Here is a 22,637-nt window from a genome sequence, read left to right on the forward strand (position 1 = left end):
ACTGGTCTGCTGCCTAATGTTTATTATTACAGATAACAGAAACAGAACAACAGGCCTCAGTAAGCCCACAGAACAGTATACTAACTATGAATATCATGTCACATGTTCAAGTAAATGTTTCATTTTTTTCCGCCTTTGGAAACATGCATGAAGTGATTACAACAAAAACATGTGAAAGCTGTCAGCAGACTTTGACTCTCGTCTTCCAGCAGCAATTAGTAATTGAAGTGATCTTTAGGGGTCTTCCCAGGACACGCACACATCCTTTAAATGCTTCAGGAAGAGCACAGGGGGGTCAGAGTGCAACCAAAGATCCAGCAGAAAAGATTAACAGCTGCACAGAAGACCTCAGAGTGCTGTTAGAGTACACCTTTGTAATTGATTGATCTTGAGTGCCAGGCCAGCAAACACAGGCAACACAGTGTAGTGGGGCTGTACAGTATTACTGGCATGAATATCAGCATTATTTTTAACAAGTTCATGATCCATATTTGCAAATATGAAAATTTCTGTTGATATCAGCTGTACGTATGAATACATTTGAGGAGTTTCATGCAGGACTGGCAAAAATCCACTATTTTGCATCCCTACAGTGTAGTACAGGTATAAAAAGATTAACTGGTATGATTTGCTGACTTGCTCTTTGAAAGGCAACAATGGCGCCAAACAAATAACTGACTCTCACTGCAGCCTCAGTGAATCAGAACCATGCTGTTTGATTTCTAGACCTCACCAGTGGACAAAAGCCGAATTGTCTTTATAGCTGCACATCAGCTGACAGAGCTTTGTTTAGGCCAACCACTGAACAAGTTTGTCTTTTTAAAGGTACAGATGATAACGCCGGCCTGGAAAGCTCCAGTTAAACAGGGGGCTGCTCTGGACTGTCCAGGATTTACATATCTTTCTGAGCATTGTTATACTGCATTGTAATCTGAATACACAACTAAATCAGCTGCTTATTTGTAGCTAGCAAGAGAAATAATGCTGTTAAAAATATAAGGATCACTGATGCCTGGATGTAGCATCTTCTTCAGCTGGAGAGTTCTCCAAGGGCAGATTTTGATTACAGTTTATTTACTAACAGGAATTTTTGCCTACTACTAAATAATTGATCTATACTGTTTTTTTTTTATTTAAAAATTATCTGTGGACATTTTTATTAGTGTTCAACCCACCAATTTCTACACAGTCCATCCACACAGCATTCCAGCCACACTCTGGAGCAAACTGCTCCTTTTTATAGTCAATCTTTCAGTTTCTACGGCGCAGTACAGTACAGTCTGTCTCCAATACGTGTCAGAAGTGCCACTCCACTCTGCTCCACTCAAGAGTCACAGCAAGTCCTCTTCCAGCAGAGCCTGCAGCCAATAGGCATCAATTTGCGAGTTACTGTGTAGATAGACCCATACAGAAATAAACAAGGAAAGGTGCAGAGCATCCAATCATTTTCAAAATAAAACACCAGTTATAAACTGCAGATTGTATATCCCATCACTATATCAACACCAGTCATCAGTCAGTGGGTCACAGTAACACAATGCCACGGTGGGAAACCACTGGATTTTAAACCACACATCCTTTCTTGAAAGCATTAAACTTTTAACTTCCTTATCTATCAAAGCAATTAACTATGGAATAATACCAAAATGAAAAGGAAATCAACCCGAGAAAGGCGAGGCAACCCCAGTGCTTACATGCTACCTTCACATTGGCCTCATTATCACATGATCTCACAAATCCCGCGTGAACTCGTAGTTTGCCAGTAATTTCGTAATCTTGCATTCCCCAGCTGCTCAGGGCTGCATGCTACTTCACATTGCAAGGGAGCACACCAGGTCAGGGGAAAAACTGCTCTGCACATGCACCACTGCAGACATGGAGGATGTAGCATTTGCAGGTAAAACATAAAAAGCAATAAAGTAACACATTAATCCTGCAATGTTACTTTTAAGGGGCATTTTATATTCCTAAGTTAATCAGATATTATGATGATTCATTATATCATTGGCTTGTACTATATCAATTTTGCAGACTTGCTGCATCCTCTTACATTTGTTGTCTTGTTAGTCATTTATTAGGCATAATATATCACACTGCAACATGTATAACACTGAATGTTATCGATTCATGGTCTATCCTGTGATGCCCACCCCTTTAACTTAATATGACACACAAAATGTAAGGCACTTGACAATACAATTGTCAATTCCTGCAGAAGTCTCTTCTTTGTACTGAAACAGAAGTATACTTCTTCAGTTTACTGTACAAGTCTGCTACAGGTTTTTACTCACACCATCAAAAAATAAAATGATCAAACTTGTGGTGTTTCACTTTCTAACTAGCCATATCAAAAGGTCATCACAAGTCACTCCCACAAGTCAGTTATATCAGCTGTTTTCTTTGGGATGGATAGGAATATCTTATCAACATTAAACAGCATCATACACACACTACACCCTCATGATTGTGTGTATAACAGTTCACACACCCTCTCTGCCTCTTAATGCCTGCTAATATAAGCTGATGGGAACAAATGTGTTGACAGCATCAGAGGACAGTGCACTGAACACTCAAATTCACCCGCCTTGTCTTTAAGCTGCCTTATCAGGAGCACGCATACAGCCACAGAGAGAGCAAACAAGCTTTTTACTAGAGACTTGTGTTGGTGGAACTCATCTTTAAGATAGATTCAGATCCGCCTCTGACACATAGCCTACTCACACCTGCAGGCATCTCAAGTGTGTCAGAGCTCCTGTCAAAGCACGTGCACCAAACTGGATCTATGTCAATCAAAAAGACCTCGTTAAGAAACCTCTAGAACAAACATTTACTCACATTTCAGAGCCTGGATGAGTGCCTTGCCGTCTTTGATCAGCTCTTTGATGAACTTGTTGGTCTTGTCCAGCTCTAACTCGTGGGACTTGAGTCTCTCCCTGAACTGTGGGCTGTCCAGGTAACAGTCACTGAACTCCAGAGCAGGTAGTCCCATCTTCTTCTGCTGCTGCTATTCCACCACAGCAACCTGCGTGACCCGGTAAAGAGCTCCGACCAAGAGGAAAGAGGAACAAGAGGAGGAGGAGGCTGAAGAGGAGGGAGGGAACCCTGAGCTACTGCTGCTGCTTCTGCCGCTGCTACAAATGATGGAAAATCCAATTACAACATGTAAACAACAGGGCGGAGGTATATCCGAAAGAAATATCTACCTACATAACCTTGTTTGTCCAATATTTACGGTAAAGTTAAATGGCAGCAGCCCGACGCGCCATCCAATTCAATGAGATAAAAAGTAGCAGCAGAATAAGTGTTGATAGAAAACAAGTGTCCACTTGCTCAGGTAAACTGGTGCTGCATTCCTCTCGACCGACTCATTGTGGACCGGGCAGAGTCACCCAGAGGCGAGGAGGAGGAGGGAGAAAGAGAGGGAGGCAGTGAGAAAAAACAAAACTATCCTCGTAAAATGCGGTGTCTTCCCTGGGCGGTTTTAAATGTTCTGCTCCAACTCCACAGCCCCGCTCGGCTCAACGCGGCTCCTCAGTGTAATCAACCTACCCCGACACGGATAATCCTCTGACTGACGTCTCTCTCGGCCAATGAGAAGCCTAGGATGGAGTGCTGACCGCGAGGGGCGGGTTTGTGGGGAGCTACTCCAAAACGAAGATGGAATATAAGAGAGAAGAGGGCACACTCTTGAGAAAAGCTGTTTCTGAAACGATTTTTGACTTCATATCTGAATCTTACTATATTGCAGTGCATTAGCTCTAAAACACCCAGTATAAGTTTGAAGTACCTGTAGCTAAAGATTTGTATTTGTGTCACTTTAAGTACTAGAATATTTTTATGATGCATGTTCTGTACCATTTCCTAAAGCCTAAACTCAAGTAGCCGAATGTTAAGGTAAATGAAAGTTAAGGTTTTAAAGATTTTCTTGCATTTGCTATTTTTACTTAATCTGTAAAAATACTTACTCCACTATTTTACAGTTTTATACTTCTAGACTCACCATAACTAAGCCTATCCCTGTCCATGACAGGAACAGTTTACCCCCTGTCAATGCTGTTTACAGAGTCACGTTGCTTTGAGCAGAGTAAATGCTAACATTAGCTAGAAGGTCATTGTCACAGTGACTATGCTAGCAGACTGGAGGCTTGCAAACATGCAATTAACACTTGCCTGGAGGTACAGCTGGGGACAAAAGGTAAGAAACTCAGAATAATGTAATTGTTCCTCAGCATATAGGCTTTTATACACAAGTCTGGTGCGTTTAGTTAATGTTAAATGTTTATAGATAGGAGAAATCACAAACTTTGCATTAGCACTTAGGCAGACATCCAAGCAACTTGATAGCAACATATATGCCTTTTCAACTTATCTTTAAAAATGTGACAATATCTAGTGTCATTTCATTTAGGCTGGGGGTAGAGTGGCTACTATTTACTTTCAGATATTTTGGGTAAAGAGAAGTGGGGTCAATATGTTTTACACATCAGGGGAGAGCTAGATGAAGCTAGAAGTAATATTTATATTTGTTTGAAGCAGCTCAGAAGTAGACTTAACTCACCTGAGCAAATAGAGCCTAACATTTGTGGAGTGTTTCATCTCACATTGACGAGACAATCTTTGCATGCAGCGGGCAGTGAGCCTGACTCGTGGGAGGGGATGGTGATGTCATTTCAGGCAGAGCCGGGAATTTCTGTGGAGGGGAATCTGCCTTGGATTAAAGCCTCTGACACTCTCTGGCGTCCTCTGCTGGTATTATACATCATTGCAACACTGTTCTGATAGTTTGGTCAACTTTTACTGGCCCCTTTCTGAACATTAATGGCAGAGGGGGTTTTAGTGGGTTTTTTCAGTAGGCTACATGGTGCTTGTAAAAATGCAGTTAAGTACAATACACTGTAGAAACAAATATGTTGAGGGGCTGAACTTAACCCTTCATGTTGCCATTTAATTATCACAGCATTCTCATAGCTGAAAATGTTTAGTTGATAGAAATATACATATCAGTAAACAGCACCCAGAAAATGTTGGCTCAGCTTAACTCATATGCTCACTTGGTATATGTCTTATATTTCAAGAAACTCAACAATGTCTTGTATCAACTGGTTAGGTTATCAAGAGGAAGCCCTTTACTAATTTATTCACTCAACACAAATGAAGTTTTTTCAGTTTATACTTCCCCAAAAATATACTGAAGTAAAAGTAAAACTAGTAATTTTAGAAAGATCTCAAAAGTACAAGTACACAAATAAGCTATTCAATTACAGTAATTCGAGTAGCTAGTTTTCACCCCAGATTAATGGTTTATGTTTTAATTAATAGTAAATAGCCTTGTTATGAGAAATTCAATTAGATTAAGTTTAAAAAAATAAGTTATATTTTGTTCCCAGGGTAGGCAATTCAAGGATAGTATTCAATTTAATTTCACAAATACCAAATTATTTCTCTGCATTTTAAAAAGACACTCTAATAGCATAAGGCAAAGTCTGTTTAGTTACTCAGATAACATCCTAAATACCTGAAAATAGTTGGAAGGTGATTCTTACTGACTCCAACTGCACTAACTGTATATTGAAGTCATGGCACTGCTCCTCTGAATGATTAGGCTACTTGTGTAAATTTTCTTAACATAACTTAAATTTGCTAAAAAAAAAAAAATTTAAAAATCATGCTGTATAAGACAGTGTTTCCCAACCATTTTTCCTTGGAGACCCCCTAAACGTACCTAAGAAAAAGTGACACACTGCCGCCAAAAGTCAACATAGACTTTATTTCTTTCACTGATAAAACCCTAAAAAAGGCTGTGCATGCCTTTCTTATCTAAAGACCTTTGTATAAACTACTTAATAACTGTTTTTTCACGATTTCAGTCGATATTTCCAAATCTAATTTTGGCAGCCTGAGAGCAGACAATGTCTTGCGCCCCCCTAAGATCTTTGGGGGACCCCTGGACCTCAGGTTGGGAAGCAATGGCATAAGAAATAGCCAGCAGTGTAAAAAATAGTTAGGTGCATACTGTTTAAATTGCATAGTTGTTTAAATTACATTGTCTTAAATTTTGGTTTCTAAACTTTACTGATTTTACTGGAAAAAATCAAAAACTTAACTTAAAAATTTCAGTAACAACTGAACAATGAAGGTGTGAAAGGAGTCACTCATGCTAATAGAAACAACCCTTTTCTGTTGTGTTGTTTATGGGTTGTTGGTTTAGAAGAATCTATCTTGAAAGTAAGAAAAGAAAATTTTTTTATTTTTTGCTCTACAGTGGTACTAAGATTCTACACTCCTCATGTTTGGGGTATCTCTTATGCTATAGTCTAATTAATCAAGAGCACCAACTGCAAATCTTGATTATACTTATTGAATCACTCTGCCATCTCCTGGGTAAAACAAGGAACAGCAGATATTTGACAAACACTACAAGCTGAACAGGTTAGAGATAAGTAGATTAGGCTTTTTGGCTAAGTGACTTTTCTTTAATGCACTTTCTTGAAATAGACCGACCATTATAAAAGTTAAAAACAAGATACAAAAATGCAGATGTGGTGTCAGGGATGAAGTTTGGGGGGAAAAGAAGTGCAGATTTCCATTAGAAAAAGACAGAGATGATCTAACCGCTGTGAATAATTCACCTAGACTCCTGAACTTCCCTGCTGTTTATTATCGTAGACGTGCGAGACAGACAGTGAAAGCATCCAAAATAGATCTGAGATTCTTCGAAGCTATTTCCACAGCTTTGAGAAATGCCAAGAACCCAGAGTACACTTTGAAAAGCCCAGCTGAGTGCTTTTACTTAGAAAGATATGATAATGTAGAAAACAGAGCTTTTGCAATGATTTTGCAGCATTATGAATCATAAACCATTACCATCTTTCGTCATCTTTTGTGTTTGTGTTATCACAAAAATAGATTTATCTTCTAACATCAGCACTTCTGTGTTCTTTTTAATTTAATGTGTAAGTTTGGCCCCATTGTGCGATTATTTTTGAAGAGTTAAACTTTCCAGGAAATGTGTCAGAGTATTTTCTTGCTCCTGCTGAGGTTCAAATAACTAAACTGTAACCTGAGAGACAGAGTGAGTCTTCACTGATGACACCTCATTTTATTTTTAAATCACAAACAGATTCTGCTGCTTGTTTATGAAGAATTTTAGCAGTAATGACACCATCTTCCATGACTTCATATTTCTTATTAGTCCACCTTCATTCATGTACCGTTATGCTTGAGTACAGCTTTATTTTCTATGATTGAATGGTAAACCCCAATATGAGCTAACGTAGACAATTTTGGTAAACTCAATCATTTAAAACAAAAAGCAGTTGAAAATTAGATGAGTTAAATAAGTTCATTTTATCCAAATAAACTAAATACTAAGTTGATTTAACTTAAGCATACAAACTTAGTGCTGTCATTTTTTGCCTCATTTGAGAGGAGTTTCTTGTGAAGCTTAATTTGATGCATTAATCGGAAAGACACCTTGTTTGGTGATTGTAAATATCTGTGTTTCACACGGAACTATTAAAGCTCCTATGAGGAAATTTTAGTTCTTATCAATGTTGGTGCCCCCAAGTGGTAAAAGCCATGCATTTTTTCTCTCTCAAGCATTCAGCAGCCTGACCATTACACCATCAGGGTCTGTGATGACACATTGTATTAAAAAAACAAACAAACACTGTTGTGATGCTTTGTGCACTGTGGCACAGTCATGTTGGAATAGAAAAGGGCCTTTCCCAAACTGTTGCCACAAAGTTGGAAACATAGCATTGTCAGAAATGTCTCGGCATGTTTCCCTCCTCCACCAAACTTCACAGTTGGCACACTGTAGTCAGCCGTTCTCCCAGCATCCACCAGGATTGCCCATTTGGCAGCCAGACAGAGAAACATAATTCATCACTCTAAAGAACACACCTCTGGTACGACTTTATAGCAAAGTAACTTTACTCACCATTTAGAAAGCATTATTGTTTAATTTATCAATAATCACAATTATAGATGCCCCATCAATGGATTAAAAAAACCAAATACTAAACCCATTATCTGTAAAATATTGACTGTTATATTCCATTTATTAACAGTTTTACATGTTTCTGAATGATAGATACTTTCATTTAGAATGTGTTTAATCATTTTATTTTCATACTTTATAAACTGTGGATTCAAAATTCTAAATCATGTACTGGATCAGCTAATAACCAGCTATTGGATGCTACTTTCTAGATCATTTACACATCTTCTTTATTCTAACCCAACCCTTAATTGATGCATCAGTGAAAATATAAGCAGTATTTCTAGTTGACATTTAAATGAACTAATAATTCCCTATAGAGGATGTGTGTTATTAATGTTTTATCTTGTTTGGTCATTTTAAAGTGTTACTGAAAAATCTCCTGTCTTTCTATGGTAACACTTTATAATAACTACAAACTCTCAGTATTAGTAAAACATTAGTAAATACATAACTCATCATGTACACGCATCATTGATTGATCAATATGGCATTGAGAAACACAGCCAAAGATTTTGGGGGGGGGCGCAAGACTTTGTCTACTCTAAGGCTGCCAAAATTAGATTTGCAAATATTGACTAAACCCATGATAAAGTAGTTATTAAGTAGCTTATACAAATGTCTTTTGACTAGAAAAACATGCAGATGCCTTTCTTCCAGGGCTTTATCAGTAAAACAGTGAATATCTATGTTGATTTTTGGCAGCAGTGTCACTTTTTCTTCTCTTCTGGGTCCTGTGGGGGCTCCGTTTTTCCTAGGTACATGTAGAGGGTGCTCCAAGGAAAAATGGTTTGAAAACACTGGTTTAGAGGGTAAGGGTAAGGGCTTGATAATTACTGCTTAATATTATTGAGTTATTACTTTATTGTTAGAAATATTACTAGATAATTATGGCCCACTAGAATTAAGTGCTACCAAATGATCTAATAATGCTTCATAAATTTGGAGCAAACCGTTTACTAATACTTTACCGATTATTAATAGACATTTTCTCTTTTTTTACAGTCAAACTCATCATTCACCCGTGAATCTCGTCATACTCCAACTTCAATCTGACCCCCATCCCTAGGGTCGGGAACCCACAGCCTAATATACCCTCCAGCAGTGGTTACAGGTATGATGAAGAACTATAAAGAAAGTCTCAGTCTTGTTCCTGATTATCTCGGTTGCTTTTGTATTAATTTCAATCAGTTTCACAACCAACTAAAAACTCCTCACATTAGCTTTCATACTGTGTTGCTTTCAATGTCTTGAAATAGGCATGACTGTAAGCACGCATCAGTTTTCTGTCTAACGGACAGCTCTGATCATTTCCAGGCTGTATCTCACGGCCTGAATGCTTACATAGCCGTGTCTCAGTCTCTCCCACTCTATTCTCGTGTGGTAATTTTAGTCCTGACGTTAGGCTGTTAAAATGACTCCTCCGACGTTGTCAGAAGGGTGGTGAGGTAAGGAGGAGGGCTACAAATACAGACATGCCATCTGAAGTCTCTAAGGCCTGGTCACTTCTCTGGTGGAGACAAGAGTTGAATAAAAACACACAAGAAGACCAGAAAAGCTAGTTTCACTTCAAACAGCAAAAACAAAAAAGGAAAGGAAAGGAGAGGACATGCTGGCTCATCAGGGGCATTACATGACATTCTCACAGGTAGGTGACTGATTCAGTGCATTAGAGGAAGCTTGTTTTATAATGAAGTGGGATTGGCCAGTAACTAGTCATGATATATTTGATGACAAAAAGCATGCTGACTGTGTCTCTTTGTAAAGTTTATTTAGCATATTTTTCATTTAAGAAGTGTGAGTTTTTTAAAGCTGCTTTTGAAATGGACTGAAAGTAACATTGATGTCTCTAAGTGGCCGAAAAATGCAAACAAGACAATCAACGACAAGACTTTTTTCAAATTTATTTCTCATTATTTGTCATGCCTGAAACCAGTGCCACGGGGTAGGTGTCACACAAGTAAATGAACAGCGGGCTTGAGTTTTTTGTTTTGCTTTTTTCAAAACATTCAACATTCACAATTAGTAATATCTTAATTAGATATTTTGGCCAAGACACAATTTGCACATGTACTGGACACAATTAGCAGTGAGATAAAGAATAAGGAAGGCTGATCTAGATGAGCTAGCATGGCTTAACCCTGCCGTTCTTATCTAGTTGAGATGAGGAAATTATTCTTGATAGATGACAGCACATTATGGTTAGGAATTGTGGAAACTGGACCCGATAGTTACAAGAAAAAACATTTGATATCTCTAGTAAGCAGACTGTAGTACTGTAACTTTGTCTTCCATTGACTTTAGTACAAATAAAAGGTATCATGGCATGTCCTCTGGATTTGCTGATAATTTGGGCTTAATTAATTCAGCACACCAGTAATCAAGTTTTGACTTAGCATTAAACCAATAGGCTGCCATCACTAGTTAAGAAGCATCCCTTTGTCCACAGGAGGCACCAAAATCCACACAACCATGTTATACCCTGCAGAAATATACTCAGATTTTGCCCAGACATGATCCTCTTCAGCCTTCAACTATATCCCTCCCCACCAATCCAAACACACAAATGCACACACATGCTCTGCACCTGCACTCTGACTCTGTCAACCATTGCACTTTTGACGTCACCCCCACCAGCAGCTCCGTCCGAAGGTCCCTGTGGACCTATCTGGCACAAAATAACCTCACATCCCGAAATGCAACTGCTTTTATTCGTCATTTTCTCAGGAAAAACCTCAGTGAGTGGGTAGGCCTTACATTCCTTCTGTGGTTTTGCCCCGCTCATTCTTTCTCTCTCTCTCTTCCTCAATCTGTTTCTGATGCTTTTCCAAGACATTCCAGATGTGGGATAGAGCCCAGCCTGGCTCTGTTGCCGTCACTTTGTACCTTCACTCTGCTGCTGTGGGATTTCTTCTCTCCAGAAAAAACTGTGGCTTTAAAAATGGGCTTGATCGTTTTTGTTGGATGAAATTTCAGGAAGCAGACAGTCAAAAGATAAGACAAACAGGGCTGGATGGTTTCTAGTGTTTCAAGTGGAAAGATCTCAAGACTTTGGCTTGACAGCGAGATGATACTGAAGCAATGTGTGGAAAATAGCTAGTATGTCTCCCTTGTGGATTACAAAGTAATTTGTTAAACTGTTGCAAGCACTTGTTAGACTTTTGCTTCCACTTGCAACATTTCCAGCAGGGAGAAACAATTTATGCTCTTGTTGTGCCCACATGTCCCGTGTTGTCTGGCCTTGCACAGGTTTAAGGTAAAGTTACATCACTACCATCTGGAAATTATTTTCACATAGAAAACGTCTAAGTGATGTAAGAAAGGAAAACAAGTATGGTCATGTGGTTTGGCCTCAGTCCAGATCTGATTCCACCACATCAGGGAAAAAAAAGAAGTACCTTAAAAGGTTGACGGAGTGAAACGGAGACACAGACAGAGGGAGACTGAGATAGAGGGAGTATTTTCCGTAATCTTATCATGAAGTCGTCCTCCCCTTCCTGTATTCTGTCCTGTTTCAGACACAGTTCAGGGGACAGAAACAGTGAACACGCTGGATCTGCTCTGTCGTTACAGACACAGAGTCATCACTCTGTTACAGCCCAGCCTCAAACTCTGTGCAGGATGTCTGAAGGAGATGTTACAGTGCTGCCGTTCAATCTGTCCAGGCAGGAGAGCCGGACACTAACGAGGCTGTACAGCATGAATGGAGGGTACCACCTGAGGATTCTACCTGATGGGACTGTGAGCGGTGGGAGGCAGGAAAATGACCCATATGGTGAGAAGGACATTAACTTTTCTATTTTTTTTTTTTTTTTTTTTGTGTGATTTGATGTTGAATGCAAGAATCAGAAGCAAACTAAATATTATGAAGCTGCTTATTTGCTATGGTTAACCTGAGTAATGAGTGAACTGATTCAAATATTATAAATAAATGAAAAGACTTATAGTTAAAGCTCCTGTGAGGAGTTTGTAGCTGGTAATGAAACAGACTGAAAACTATATAGATCCTTCTATGTGACCTACAAAAGCAAACAAGACCATTTGCACCCAGAATGATGATTTCAGTATTTTATATTTCATTTTTTTACTGTGATGTTGTATCGGTGTCCAATGGATTGAGTGACTTTGTTTACATTTTCTTAAGCAGAGATTCCAAAGTGTAATATATTGGACTGTTAAAAGAAATCAGACAAAGTTTATTTATCTATTATTTATACATATCGTAGATACAGGATATGATCAGGAAAGAGAACAGATGTATTGCCCTGTCCACAGAAGGTGCTACAATTGACACAAATAAAATTTCCTACAGTTTTAAGATGTCTTGGTTACAAAGGATTTAACTAGGCCTATAAAAAGTTGAATAAGTAAGTTAATAGTCACTTAAATAAACTACAAAGCTCACATTAGTGTAGAGGTAGTTCAGTCTTCAACCTGTGTTCCTTAGCCTGTTGAAGGGACGGCCAACTCTCAGGGCCTCTGATGGTGTTGGAGGTTACCAAGACGGGACAGTGTAACTTGCAATTTGAAAACTAGAATAATGTTGTGGTTATGTGAACAATATGTGTCTTTTCATTCTAAAATAGTAGTTTCAAAGTCAATCTACTGAACAACAGAGGAGGAAGAAATACACAGCTGTCCACCCATCCATCCATTTTCTACACCGCTTATCCCGTTTGGGGTCACAGGGGGCCTGGAGCCTATCCCCGATGTCATTGGGAGAGAGGCGGGGTACACCCCGGACTGGTTGCCAGTCAATCGCAGGGCCGACATATAAAGTCAGACAACTACGCACACCTACAGCCAATTTAGAGTCACCAATTAATCTAACGAGCATGTCTTTGGTGGTGGGAGGAAGCCGGAGTACCCCAAAGAAAATCTATGCATGCACGGGGAGAACATGCAAATTCTGCACAGAAAGGCCCTGACCAGGAAGCGAACCAGGAACTTTCTCGCTGTGAGGCAACAGCACTAACCCCTGCGCCGCCATGCAGCCCAGCACACAACTGTAAAGGTTTAGATTTTACTTAAGTAAAAGTACCGGTCCATAAATCTACTCAAATATAATTAAAAAGTATCTAATATAAAGTTTATTTAAAGTACTGCATAGTGAGTAGGTACTGAAGAGTTTTACAGTAAAACATGATCTTTATTGGCAAGAACAAGTGAATAGATTTCCAACCAGGTAGTTCAGGGGACGTCACACCTCTAAAACAGAATACAGTTTTAATTAAAATCATACAGAGTTTAATTTAACACTTTGAAATGTCTTTATTGGTCCAAACTACCTGTAGTTAAACTGCACTTGTTGAAATATTTAACAATATGACAGAGCTGCAGGAGCTGTTGAAAATCTGCGGCAAGGTGGGTCTCCTCTGGCTGAACAAAGCAGAAATACAACTTCACTGAAAGGCAATGCTTACTGATGCTCTATGTGTCCTTTAGGAGCACCTAAAACCACATGCAGGAACACCAACTCAGTGGTCAACTTCACTCATGGTGCAAAAATGTCAAACAACAACAATCCACCAGAAAAATGACCAAAAACCCCAGCAGTCAACCTCCGAAAAACAACTAGCACATATGAAATACATCTAAACCCTTTGCCCAAGGGCATGATGGGAAACTCCACTCACACATCCCCCAGAATCCACAGCAGATAGACATTTTTGAAGAGATTAATAAAAGCTTAATTCTGGTCAGTTTACCAGGGATGTAATCTAGGCTTGTCAGATAAAAAGCGCCTTCCCGCCCTTTTACTGCCAACATGGACAGTTTTTCCTGCATAATAACCAGTGCCCGCTGAAATAATACTACTTAGACTTCAAATGTAAACAATAATGTTTTCAGCACCCAGTTATGTAGGCTATCATTTGCCTACAGATTCTGTACTCTTTCACAGAACCTCTAAATTCAGATTGGCTCTGTGGCGGCTGCTCAGTCACTATGGTGTGTCCCTGTTTGGTTGGTCCCTGACCACAGGGCCTGTTCTCCCTGAACTATGCTCAAATGTTTATCCCAGGAGAACAATATGGTTACCTTGTGTTTGGGTGGGTTTATCTTTCTCTTTGTCCTTGGGAAGGCAAAAAAAGTATCATGTTTGTGTGTTGCAGACATACTGAGCCTGAAAGCTGTGAGTGTAGGAGTGGTGGTCATCAAGGGGGAGTCGACAGGAAGATACCTGGCTATGAATAAAAAGGGGCGCCTTTATGGATCGGTGAGTTTGTTCTTTCTCAAAGGTTTGAAACAAAATCACAGCTTCATTTTGGCTAAACACAGTGTTGCTTTATCAAAACCAACTCCAGTGGATCAACATGATTTTTTAAATCTCTTTTTTATTCTAAAGAAAGAGAGCTGTTGGGTTATCATTTATATTTATTCAACTGTGCGTGCAAGATTAAGCTCTTTAATTCTTTTAGTTTTGTAATAGCCTAGTTATTTCCTAATCTGCATAAGATTGGAAAATCACAGTGCAAACTTTGATGTAGTAATCACACTGAGCAATGATTTGTCACTATTAATAACATATGAGTAACACACCTGTTAATACTTTCTGTTGCTGTGTTAGAATTAATTTACAAAAGAATCAGAAGCTTGCAACAAAACAATTTTTCATCTGCTCTTCTCTTTCTCCCCTCTCTTCGTGTCCACAGCAAGCACTGACCGATGAGTGCTACTTCCTGGAAAAGTACGAAGAAAACCACTACAACACATATCGTTCTCAGAAGTACAACTGGTACGTTGGGCTGAAGAGGAACGGCCAAGCCAAAGCAGGACCCGACACCCACCAGGGTCAGAAGGCCGTCTTTTTTCTGCCGAGGCCTGCAGGCAGCGTGTAAAGAGAGCCGTCAGTAGGAACCATGACCACGCTCGCTCAAGTCTTTATGTGCACATTAATGGATCCGTGCAAAGTTTCCCATTAAAAAGCCACAATATACCAGTACATCAGGGCAGTGAGGCCTGAGGTAAACGCATGCTGTTTTACAGGCTCTGCTTCACTGTGTACAGCTTAAATGTGTTTATTCCTCTTGTTTATACAGTCAGGCTAAGCCTCTTAGATTGTATTTTTTAATTGCTGGGACAGGAGCTTATATACGGCACACTTTCTTCTATGAGCACATATACTCCCTCTGACTTAAAAGTGGAACAGTGTGCAGTATCAACTCATGTCCCAGTTGATAAATAGATTTTCACTTTGAACCCTGCTATGAAATACCACGGCTGGGGGACAGCACAGCCTGTTTTACACAGAAATAGTTGGAACAGTTGATCATGTCTGGCATGAGGAGACCAACAAGGCAGTAAACATAAAAGGCAGACCATCTGGATTGAACTCAAACTTCATAAAGAAAACAAAGTCTCCAAAAACAGAGAATAAAAGTATTTATTGGTATAATTACTTCAGTGCCTTTTGAGTAATACTGCAGTAGAGTTCATATTTGCAGGGCTAATCTTGACTTGAACTACATTTGACTTCAAGACAGTTTTATGCCGGTTCTTTTACTCAGCAACGCAAAATGACTAATAACAAACAGATATGCAACATACAATAAAAGAACATGGCTAAGCTCTATTACATTTTTTAAAGCAGTGGTTCTCAAGTGGTGGATCAGGACCTAAAAATGGGAGATCTTTAAGGTGGGTCGTAAATGAGTACCTCAACTGTGGTACAAAGCCAATGGTGCATAGGAGCCCTGAGTGGAAATACATCCATACTTTTTTTTATTTTACTAGTACATTTCGGTCATTTCTCCAGATTTCTACTCACTTATCTCCCTTTCTTAGAATAAAAAAGATTTTTTTCCAAAGATAATGAGGTAACTCCTCAATAAACTACCAAAGTTTGTATATTATCTTGGAAAAAAAATGTTTGCATGCAAGCCCTTCTGTAACTAAGCACTTTATAAACATGCTTGTTTTGCTCATTCAAGCATGTACAAGTATTTTTCATTTATTTATTTCAGAAGTTGAAAAATTGGGTTATGATTTCTCATAAAAGAAGCAGTGGGTCCTGATGCCTGACCAGCTGAGAACCACTGATCAGAAAGATTACAGTTTTTAAGTTCACTTTGAAGCTCCTGTAATGAGTTTTTAAATTATTATCAATCAGGCTTAGATTAATTTTCATGCCTCTATATGGCCTACAAAAGCAAATCAGACCATCAGCGACAGATTCAGAATATTGGAAACTGCTGCAGCAGGGTAGCTGTCAGCCTGAAACATTTTTAAAAAATACACTCGATTAGAGCTGTCAGTCGAAAAAACCTGCCTAATTATAAGCTTTGCAATTAATTAATGGCAATTAATCGCATATGTCGATAATTGAGAAAGATTGCATTACTGGTAGATTTGATAATAATAGTAACAAAACATTTAGAAAGAAAATACTTTTGAATGGCATCAAAACTTTTTGTTAGCTTTTTGTACAGAAAAAATGGAGACCGATGACAGATTGTCCACTTTACTAGTTAATCCAGGATGATCAGAGTCTATAGAATATGGATTTAATCCATAAATGATAAAAATTAAAAGCACAGATAATTTTTACATGTTACACTTAAAGCTAAAAGCTTCTTTTGACAGCACTTCATTTTATACAACACGTTCTTTTTGATTCATAGATTTGAGTGCTAAAAAAGCAGAATGATATTACTGTGAAAGTGAGCATGCCTGGTTGTCTGTCTCTATATGTCAGCCCTGCGATTTAGTCCAGGGTGTACCCCCTTCTTGCCCGATGACAGCTGGGATAGGCTCCAGCCCTCCCCCACGACCCGGAATGGAATAAGTGGTATAGAAAATGGATGGATGGATGGATGGATATTACTGTGCAACACAAGATACCCAAGAGCTAAACATATTTCTCGTCCATAGGGGGGCCCCAAACTGACACAAGCTGATAGTTTCTTACAGGAGCTTTTACTGTTTTTATCTTAGGCCTGTTTTATGCCTGTTCTGTAACTACTTGTGTTCTTTTATAAATAGTGCAAAAGGATGTTTTAAGAATGAAAAAAAATTAGCAAATTTCACACTATTGAAACATCTCTGAACTTTATAAGATCTCACTGAGGGTAATAGTTTCAATGCTTATTTTAAAGGACCAGTGTTCAAGGGGTCTGGCGGGAGAGAGATCTACAAATGGAGCATTACATTGTGTACAGAATTCATGAGTTTTTTTCAAATGCTATCTTATAATGGATTTTTATAACTACAGAAAGTGAAGGTGTTTATGGAGGCTGCTGTGTTGCAGAGCTTTTTACATACTTAATACTAGTTTTCTGAGCTTTTGCAATAAAAAAAAAAAAGGTTTTCTTGCAAGCTGGTTGCAACATCAACAAAGTACCATTTATTCAAGGAAAATCTTTGTGTTATTACAATATTTTGTATATGAAAGGGTTTGCACTGACCAGAGTATATGAAGATATGAACAAGTGTTTCACCAGGATGTATTTTTTGTATTTTCACAATGTGATTGGGTGAATGTGAAACTTTTATAGTGACTGGTGAGTTATTTTTAAGTTTTTTTGTGTAAAAAAAAGAGGAAGAATAAGATGATGAAGAAGATGCAACCTCTTACTGACAATAACACTCAAGTATTGATTGTAAATCTGCATCAGCTTTTAATGTAAAGAAGAAAAAATGACCAGATGTGGACTATTCTTCTTCTCTGGACCACAGAAGTCATAAAAAGTTCCTTTTTACAGCCAGCTGACATTTCTGTAAACGTGTTTCTTTGTTCGTTTAAAACACCTGTTACTGCACCATTACTAAGGGGAAACTAACATTGTGAATTTTAATTTAAGTTTTAGAGTTTATTGCTAATATAAGCAAATATTACTGAATATTGATATAGAGGTTTTAAAAAATACAATTTGTACTTTCACAGAGTCAAAGATATTAGGATCACCTTTTGACATAGTTATATATATTATTGTATTAAGTGTAACAAAATGTATGATTTTAGTCTGTCATTAAGAATCATTAAATGAAAACTTTGAGTATCCTATATAAACAATAAAAATGGAACTATATTTTTAAACACAAGTGCTTTTTCTGGCATTCATTTAACCACTGGCTAACTCTGAGTTTGTGAAATTGCTTTGGATTGGTTGTTTTTACCATAAATAACAGATGCATTCTTCCTCTCAAGGCAAACACCAGAAATGGGGATTAACGGCCACAAGATGGCAGCATTGCTTTGATTCCAGTTTCTAGCAATCTGTGAAGACAAAGAAAATGTCTGTTGCAGTCTTAGTTTATTTTTGTTAAGCCTAAGCTTTTATCAATCATCAGAGAAAACAAGTATCAAAGAAATATCTAGATTATGGGAAAAAAAAAAAAAGCTGCCATAATGAATAATGATTGACCAGAGTTCTGTGTATCATTACAGGGAGAGACAAATCACTATGTAATGCTAATGCATCCCCTTTTTTCCCAGCTTTAATTACATATTTCTGCAATAAACTTTTGGGATTTACTAAAAAAATCTAATGAACAAATCTTATCTTAACGCAGTTTTACAGAAAAAGATATCAAAATATTTTTACAAATTGAGGCGAAAGTCAGAGAAAAACTTGACATGACATTTGCTGTAAACTGTAATGAACAGTTATAACAGTGTTTTTACTGGGTTATTTCCAAAAAGCACTCAATGCTTCCTTAAATACGTCATGTTAATGTTCAGTTTTGTTCAATTTTTGGGGGGAAAAAGTTTCAGTGAAGCCTCGCTGCTTTCTGTGCAGAGCTATGTGTTTATGACAGATGATTCCTCCTCACCCTGATCGAGTTTTCTCATCACATTTCTGGAAGTGATGGAATTATTTATCTAATCTCTCCTTAATATGTAACGGCTGAAACAGAACATAGAATGAAATGTGTTTTCTGAGGCTAACATGCCAGAAAAGAGAGCCTGTAGAAAACATATGTAGGATGACTGGAGTTGATTTTAATAATTTCCATGACACAAAAACAAGAGTGTGGCAAACACTATTTCGGAATGAGCGAAGTTTTCTGTTTCCAGCTAAGGGTTTTTCTTCACAGTGAGATTTTAAAGAGGATGGATGAGCTGAATTGTGTTACACCCTACTAACGATGTTTGCCTTATAATATTTTATTGTTTTGTTTTTGATTTCAACTTCAGCTGCTTGACTGAGCAGCAGCTCAGCGCAGCTATCTAAAATAATACTATCATTTCTATTGAACTACAAATCTGAGCAATATTATAATTGTTATTTACTTTGCTGCACTTTTCTCACTCTTTATTTGATCGCTTTACAAGCCACTTGACACTACATTTATTCAAAATAATTCCTCTGTTTATAAAACAGTGTAAATAATCAGGGCAGCAAAATGACCATAATAACCTAGTATTTTTAAATAAAGCATCAAGGATAATAAACAATTTTTCAGGGCTTAAATGATATTGTTTACATATATTGCCACATTTTTTTCTCATTGAGAGAGATTTGAATATACGTCAGGAGATTAAGTATTTTTACACTGCTGCAATGCTATTTAATTAAAAAAAAAAAAGTCAGAGTCCTTCGACCACCACTGAACCACTCATATTATTTTCTGCTTCAAGCAGTTCCTCTTACCTGTTTTTAAATTTAAAAAAGCAAAAATTAAATTTAAGGAGAAAAAATAAAGTTCCAAGTTTTCAGCCTCTTTAAGTGACCCCTTTGAGATTACATCAAACATCAATATTTACTTTTCACAATCACCTTGTACCAAAAAAAGGAAGTTTGTGAAATATGTACCAGGTTGAGGACACTGACCGGACACAGAGCTGCCGGTGGACAAACATTGACGATTACACAACCTGCAACCTCTCATTTACAGGACAGTCCCTCTCCTTCTTTCCACCAGGCCACCCTCTGAAGCTGCAAACGCTCATACAAACGCATGTACGAACCTGGTTGGCTGTTGGCCTGCAGGGCTGTGCAGGGCAGGAAGGGAATCATTCACTGTAAACTGAACAAGGACCGGCTTCCTCTGGGAGTCCCCGAGCCTGACAGCAGCCAAGATCCCTGCTACACAAACCACTTTAGAAAAAACACATTCACACACACACAGATCAACATGTACACACCCTGGAAGTGGGACATACTCTCATCTGTTACTCCTCTTCCCTCTTCCTGTCATGGTAACTATTTATCCTTCTTACAGTGCCTATGAAAAGTATTTATGCCCTTTGATGTTTCACCCTTTTACTGATTTTATAAATCAGTTATGGTCATTACAGTATAACACAGAACATTTTAAACATTATCATGGCAGAAATAAAACCTATTCTTATTTAAAACATAATTGAGTAATTATTTTTTAAAAGTGATGTCAGACTCCTGTTGGGTTTGTCATTCTCAGCTCTGTGTTCACACAAACTGGACAAAGCAAGACAAGAACGATCATACATTTTTTTCTTGTGCCCTCAAGAAAACTGCAACCCACATTTATGATTTTTTTAATTAAAATTACTATAGTTTGGACCACATACAGTCCCAAAACATGGGACAAATCAAAGAGAAAGGCCAAACAAAGCATGTTTTGAAAGAGTTTTACAGACTTTTTGCTTCCAGGAACACATTTGTGATCCACTAGAAAGGGCTCTGCAGCCCACTGTTGGATCCTGGTCTACTGTGCTCCTCCTTCACCTTCATCCTGTTGTAATGGCCTCATCATTAAACACAAATGCTTTGTCAGCATAACTGAGCACATGCTAATCTCTTCACCTTTCTCGTCAACTCACATTGACTGAAACGGAAACAGGGGATGCATAACCGTCAGCTGATCCAGCTGAAAATGCTAACACTGGTCTCCCCACACTCCTCTGCTGCTGCTGTCTAAGACGAGAGAGAGAGAGAGAGAGAGAGAGCGAGAGAGAGGAGGGAAACAAAGGGTAAGAAAGTCAGGGGACAGAGAGAATGAGAGGCAGCGCTTTGGCGACCCAGAGGATCGCCCGGATGCTTGTGGTTGGCCCTACAGTGACTGTTTTCCTAATAGATGATTTGTGCTGGATGGACACATTCTGCAGGGGCTGCAAACATGCAGCTTTCCCCCAGAGTGGGAGTCAATAGCATTTGTCAACCAAAAAAGTCTTTAGGATTTAGATTAAGGACATAGAGACCAACAGATTTTATTTCTGCATATAAAAGGACAGCAGTTTTTCTGTAATATAATACCTGAGAGATCCTTGGCCTTAAGTCTGGTGTTTTTGATCATTCATGGTGGCCTGGCTTGCTAGCATAAAAGCTAAGATTTGGCTCAATCTTTGGAAAATGTAAACAAAAAATCAAAAAGTTACTGTCTGGTACAGCTCTAAAGCCTGGGTTTCACTTTGTGTTGAAGCACTAAAGTCAGCAAGAAAATGTATAAATTTGAGATCTGGAGAGGTTTTAGTGAATAGATTTGGTGCAGAGAGCTGTCTCCTTCCACTTAGTCTTGGTGCTAGTTTATGCAAACAATAGGTTTGCTCTTTCTCTTGTGTTTGAAGGATGTGTACTATTCTTCAAAATCTTTTTCACACATTTGATCCATAAAATTAATAAGCAGTGCCAAAGACAATCTTGCTGCAGACCTCCAGGTTCAGGTCCCTTCACCACTGTCAGGCCTCCTTGTGAAACTTATATCCCAATAGACGCTTCGCTGCTATCACAGTCTGTCTGCAGACCTCCACTGTCAGGGCTGAAGTTAAACTTAACCTGTTTTACTACAGATGATGGTGATAGTGGGCCTGACATCTGATATGAGGGTCTGAGGGTTAGGACTAGAGTAGGGTTAGGCCAGCCCCAGGAATTGGCTCGGCCCCTGAAAACTGAATGAATGGGCCCTTTCCAGATGTGACTGAGTGATGATATCAATGTGTGTGTATGTGCTGGATCAGAAGTATTGCTGCTTGCATCCTGGCAAACAGTTACCTCATTTTAGGGCTGAAAAGTGTGTAAAGTTATCAATGGGTTCTGATGTTGGGATTTTTTATTCATTTATTTGTTATTTTTGCTCTTTTATGCCTATTTTTTCCAAAATTTTTGACCCATTTTTGCCACTTCCCTGCCCATTTTTGTCATTATTGCAACTTTGATGGCACTTCTTGCACATTTCTGCAAAATCTTCTCGCCAGTTTTGACCATTTCAGCTGTTTTTGTCTACTTTTGCGACTTATTTGCCAATGTTTTTTCACTTTCTTACCCCATTTTGTTTCCTTGTTGCCCATTTTTTCACTTTCCTCAAATTTCTGCAACCTCTTCAGCCACTTGTCCATATTTACATTTTTGTTGCCCTTTTTGCCAATTTCAACCACTTTTGCCTACTCTTGCAATTTTTTCCCATTTTCGCCCTTTTTTTGCCACAAATCTTTCCACTATTTACCCATTTTTTCAAATTATTCTTTTCTTCCCTCTCCAAAAAAAGTCTCCATTTCTTTGACATTCGTGTATATTATTGCCTAGCTATGAAGTCTGACATTATGTTCCTAGTTATTAAGTGCAATGTGCCTATCCACATTGTTAATACCACCAATAAAAAATCATTCTGATTTAAGGGAAGGGGTTTACATTTTGAAAATAGCTACATTTTACCATCGCAAAAATAAATAAAATTCATCTTTTGTTGCTTTGAAAAGACTGGTTAAAAATAACAT

The 22,637-nt window shown here is 38.3% G+C and overlaps 2 protein-coding genes across 7 annotated transcripts in view; one reads left to right on the plus strand and one right to left on the minus strand.

Annotated features, from left to right (window-relative positions):
* The window catches only part of LOC121518787 (rho GTPase-activating protein 26-like), a 132,159-nt gene extending 128,012 nt beyond the window's left edge, over positions 1-4,147 (minus strand). Inside the window, exons 1-2 of one of the 3 annotated variants that reach the window (XM_041801387.1) lie at positions 3,208-4,147; positions 2,836-3,131 (exon numbers count right to left, since the gene is read on the minus strand). In XM_041801387.1, coding sequence (XP_041657321.1) covers positions 2,836-2,989 — 154 coding nt within the window. In that variant the 5' untranslated portion in view covers positions 2,990-3,131; positions 3,208-4,147. Of the gene's footprint in view, positions 1-2,835 lie in introns of all 3 variants that reach the window. The other 2 variants (XR_005992672.1, XM_041801389.1) reach the window with 2 other exon arrangements.
* A 511-nt stretch (positions 4,148-4,658) lies between these two features.
* Positions 4,659-18,027, plus strand: LOC121518905 (putative fibroblast growth factor 1). 4 transcript variants are annotated; one of them, XM_041801593.1, is made up of 5 exons: positions 4,659-4,749; positions 9,008-9,116; positions 11,576-11,777; positions 14,116-14,219; positions 14,656-18,027. In XM_041801593.1, exons 3-5 carry the CDS (start codon positions 11,624-11,626, stop codon positions 14,839-14,841), a joined length of 444 nt encoding a protein of 147 aa, XP_041657527.1. In that variant the 5' UTR covers positions 4,659-4,749; positions 9,008-9,116; positions 11,576-11,623; the 3' UTR covers positions 14,842-18,027. The 4 variants fall into 4 exon arrangements, with proteins under 4 accessions (XP_041657527.1, XP_041657526.1, XP_041657525.1 ...); XM_041801592.1 differs by lacking the exons at positions 4,659-4,749; positions 9,008-9,116 and adding an exon at positions 9,498-9,650; XM_041801591.1 differs by lacking the exons at positions 4,659-4,749; positions 9,008-9,116 and adding an exon at positions 10,344-11,258.
* Positions 18,028-22,637: the final 4,610 nt, after the last annotated feature.

The sequence above is a fragment of the Cheilinus undulatus genome, linkage group 12 (genome assembly GCF_018320785.1).
Source record: "Cheilinus undulatus linkage group 12, ASM1832078v1, whole genome shotgun sequence".
Classification (NCBI taxonomy): Eukaryota; Metazoa; Chordata; class Actinopteri; order Labriformes; family Labridae; genus Cheilinus; species Cheilinus undulatus.

Excerpts from the sequence above, each read along its gene's own strand:
- LOC121518905 (XM_041801590.1), top strand. The coding sequence starts at position 11,480 with ATGAAGTCGTCCTCCCCTTCCTGTATTCTGTCCTGTTTCAGACACAGT. Across the intron at positions 11,778-14,115 it reads GCAGGAAAATGACCCATATG|ACATACTGAGCCTGAAAGCT; the intron begins GTGAGAAGGACA and ends TGTGTGTTGCAG. Across the intron at positions 14,220-14,655 it reads AGGGGCGCCTTTATGGATCG|CAAGCACTGACCGATGAGTG; the intron begins GTGAGTTTGTTC and ends TCGTGTCCACAG.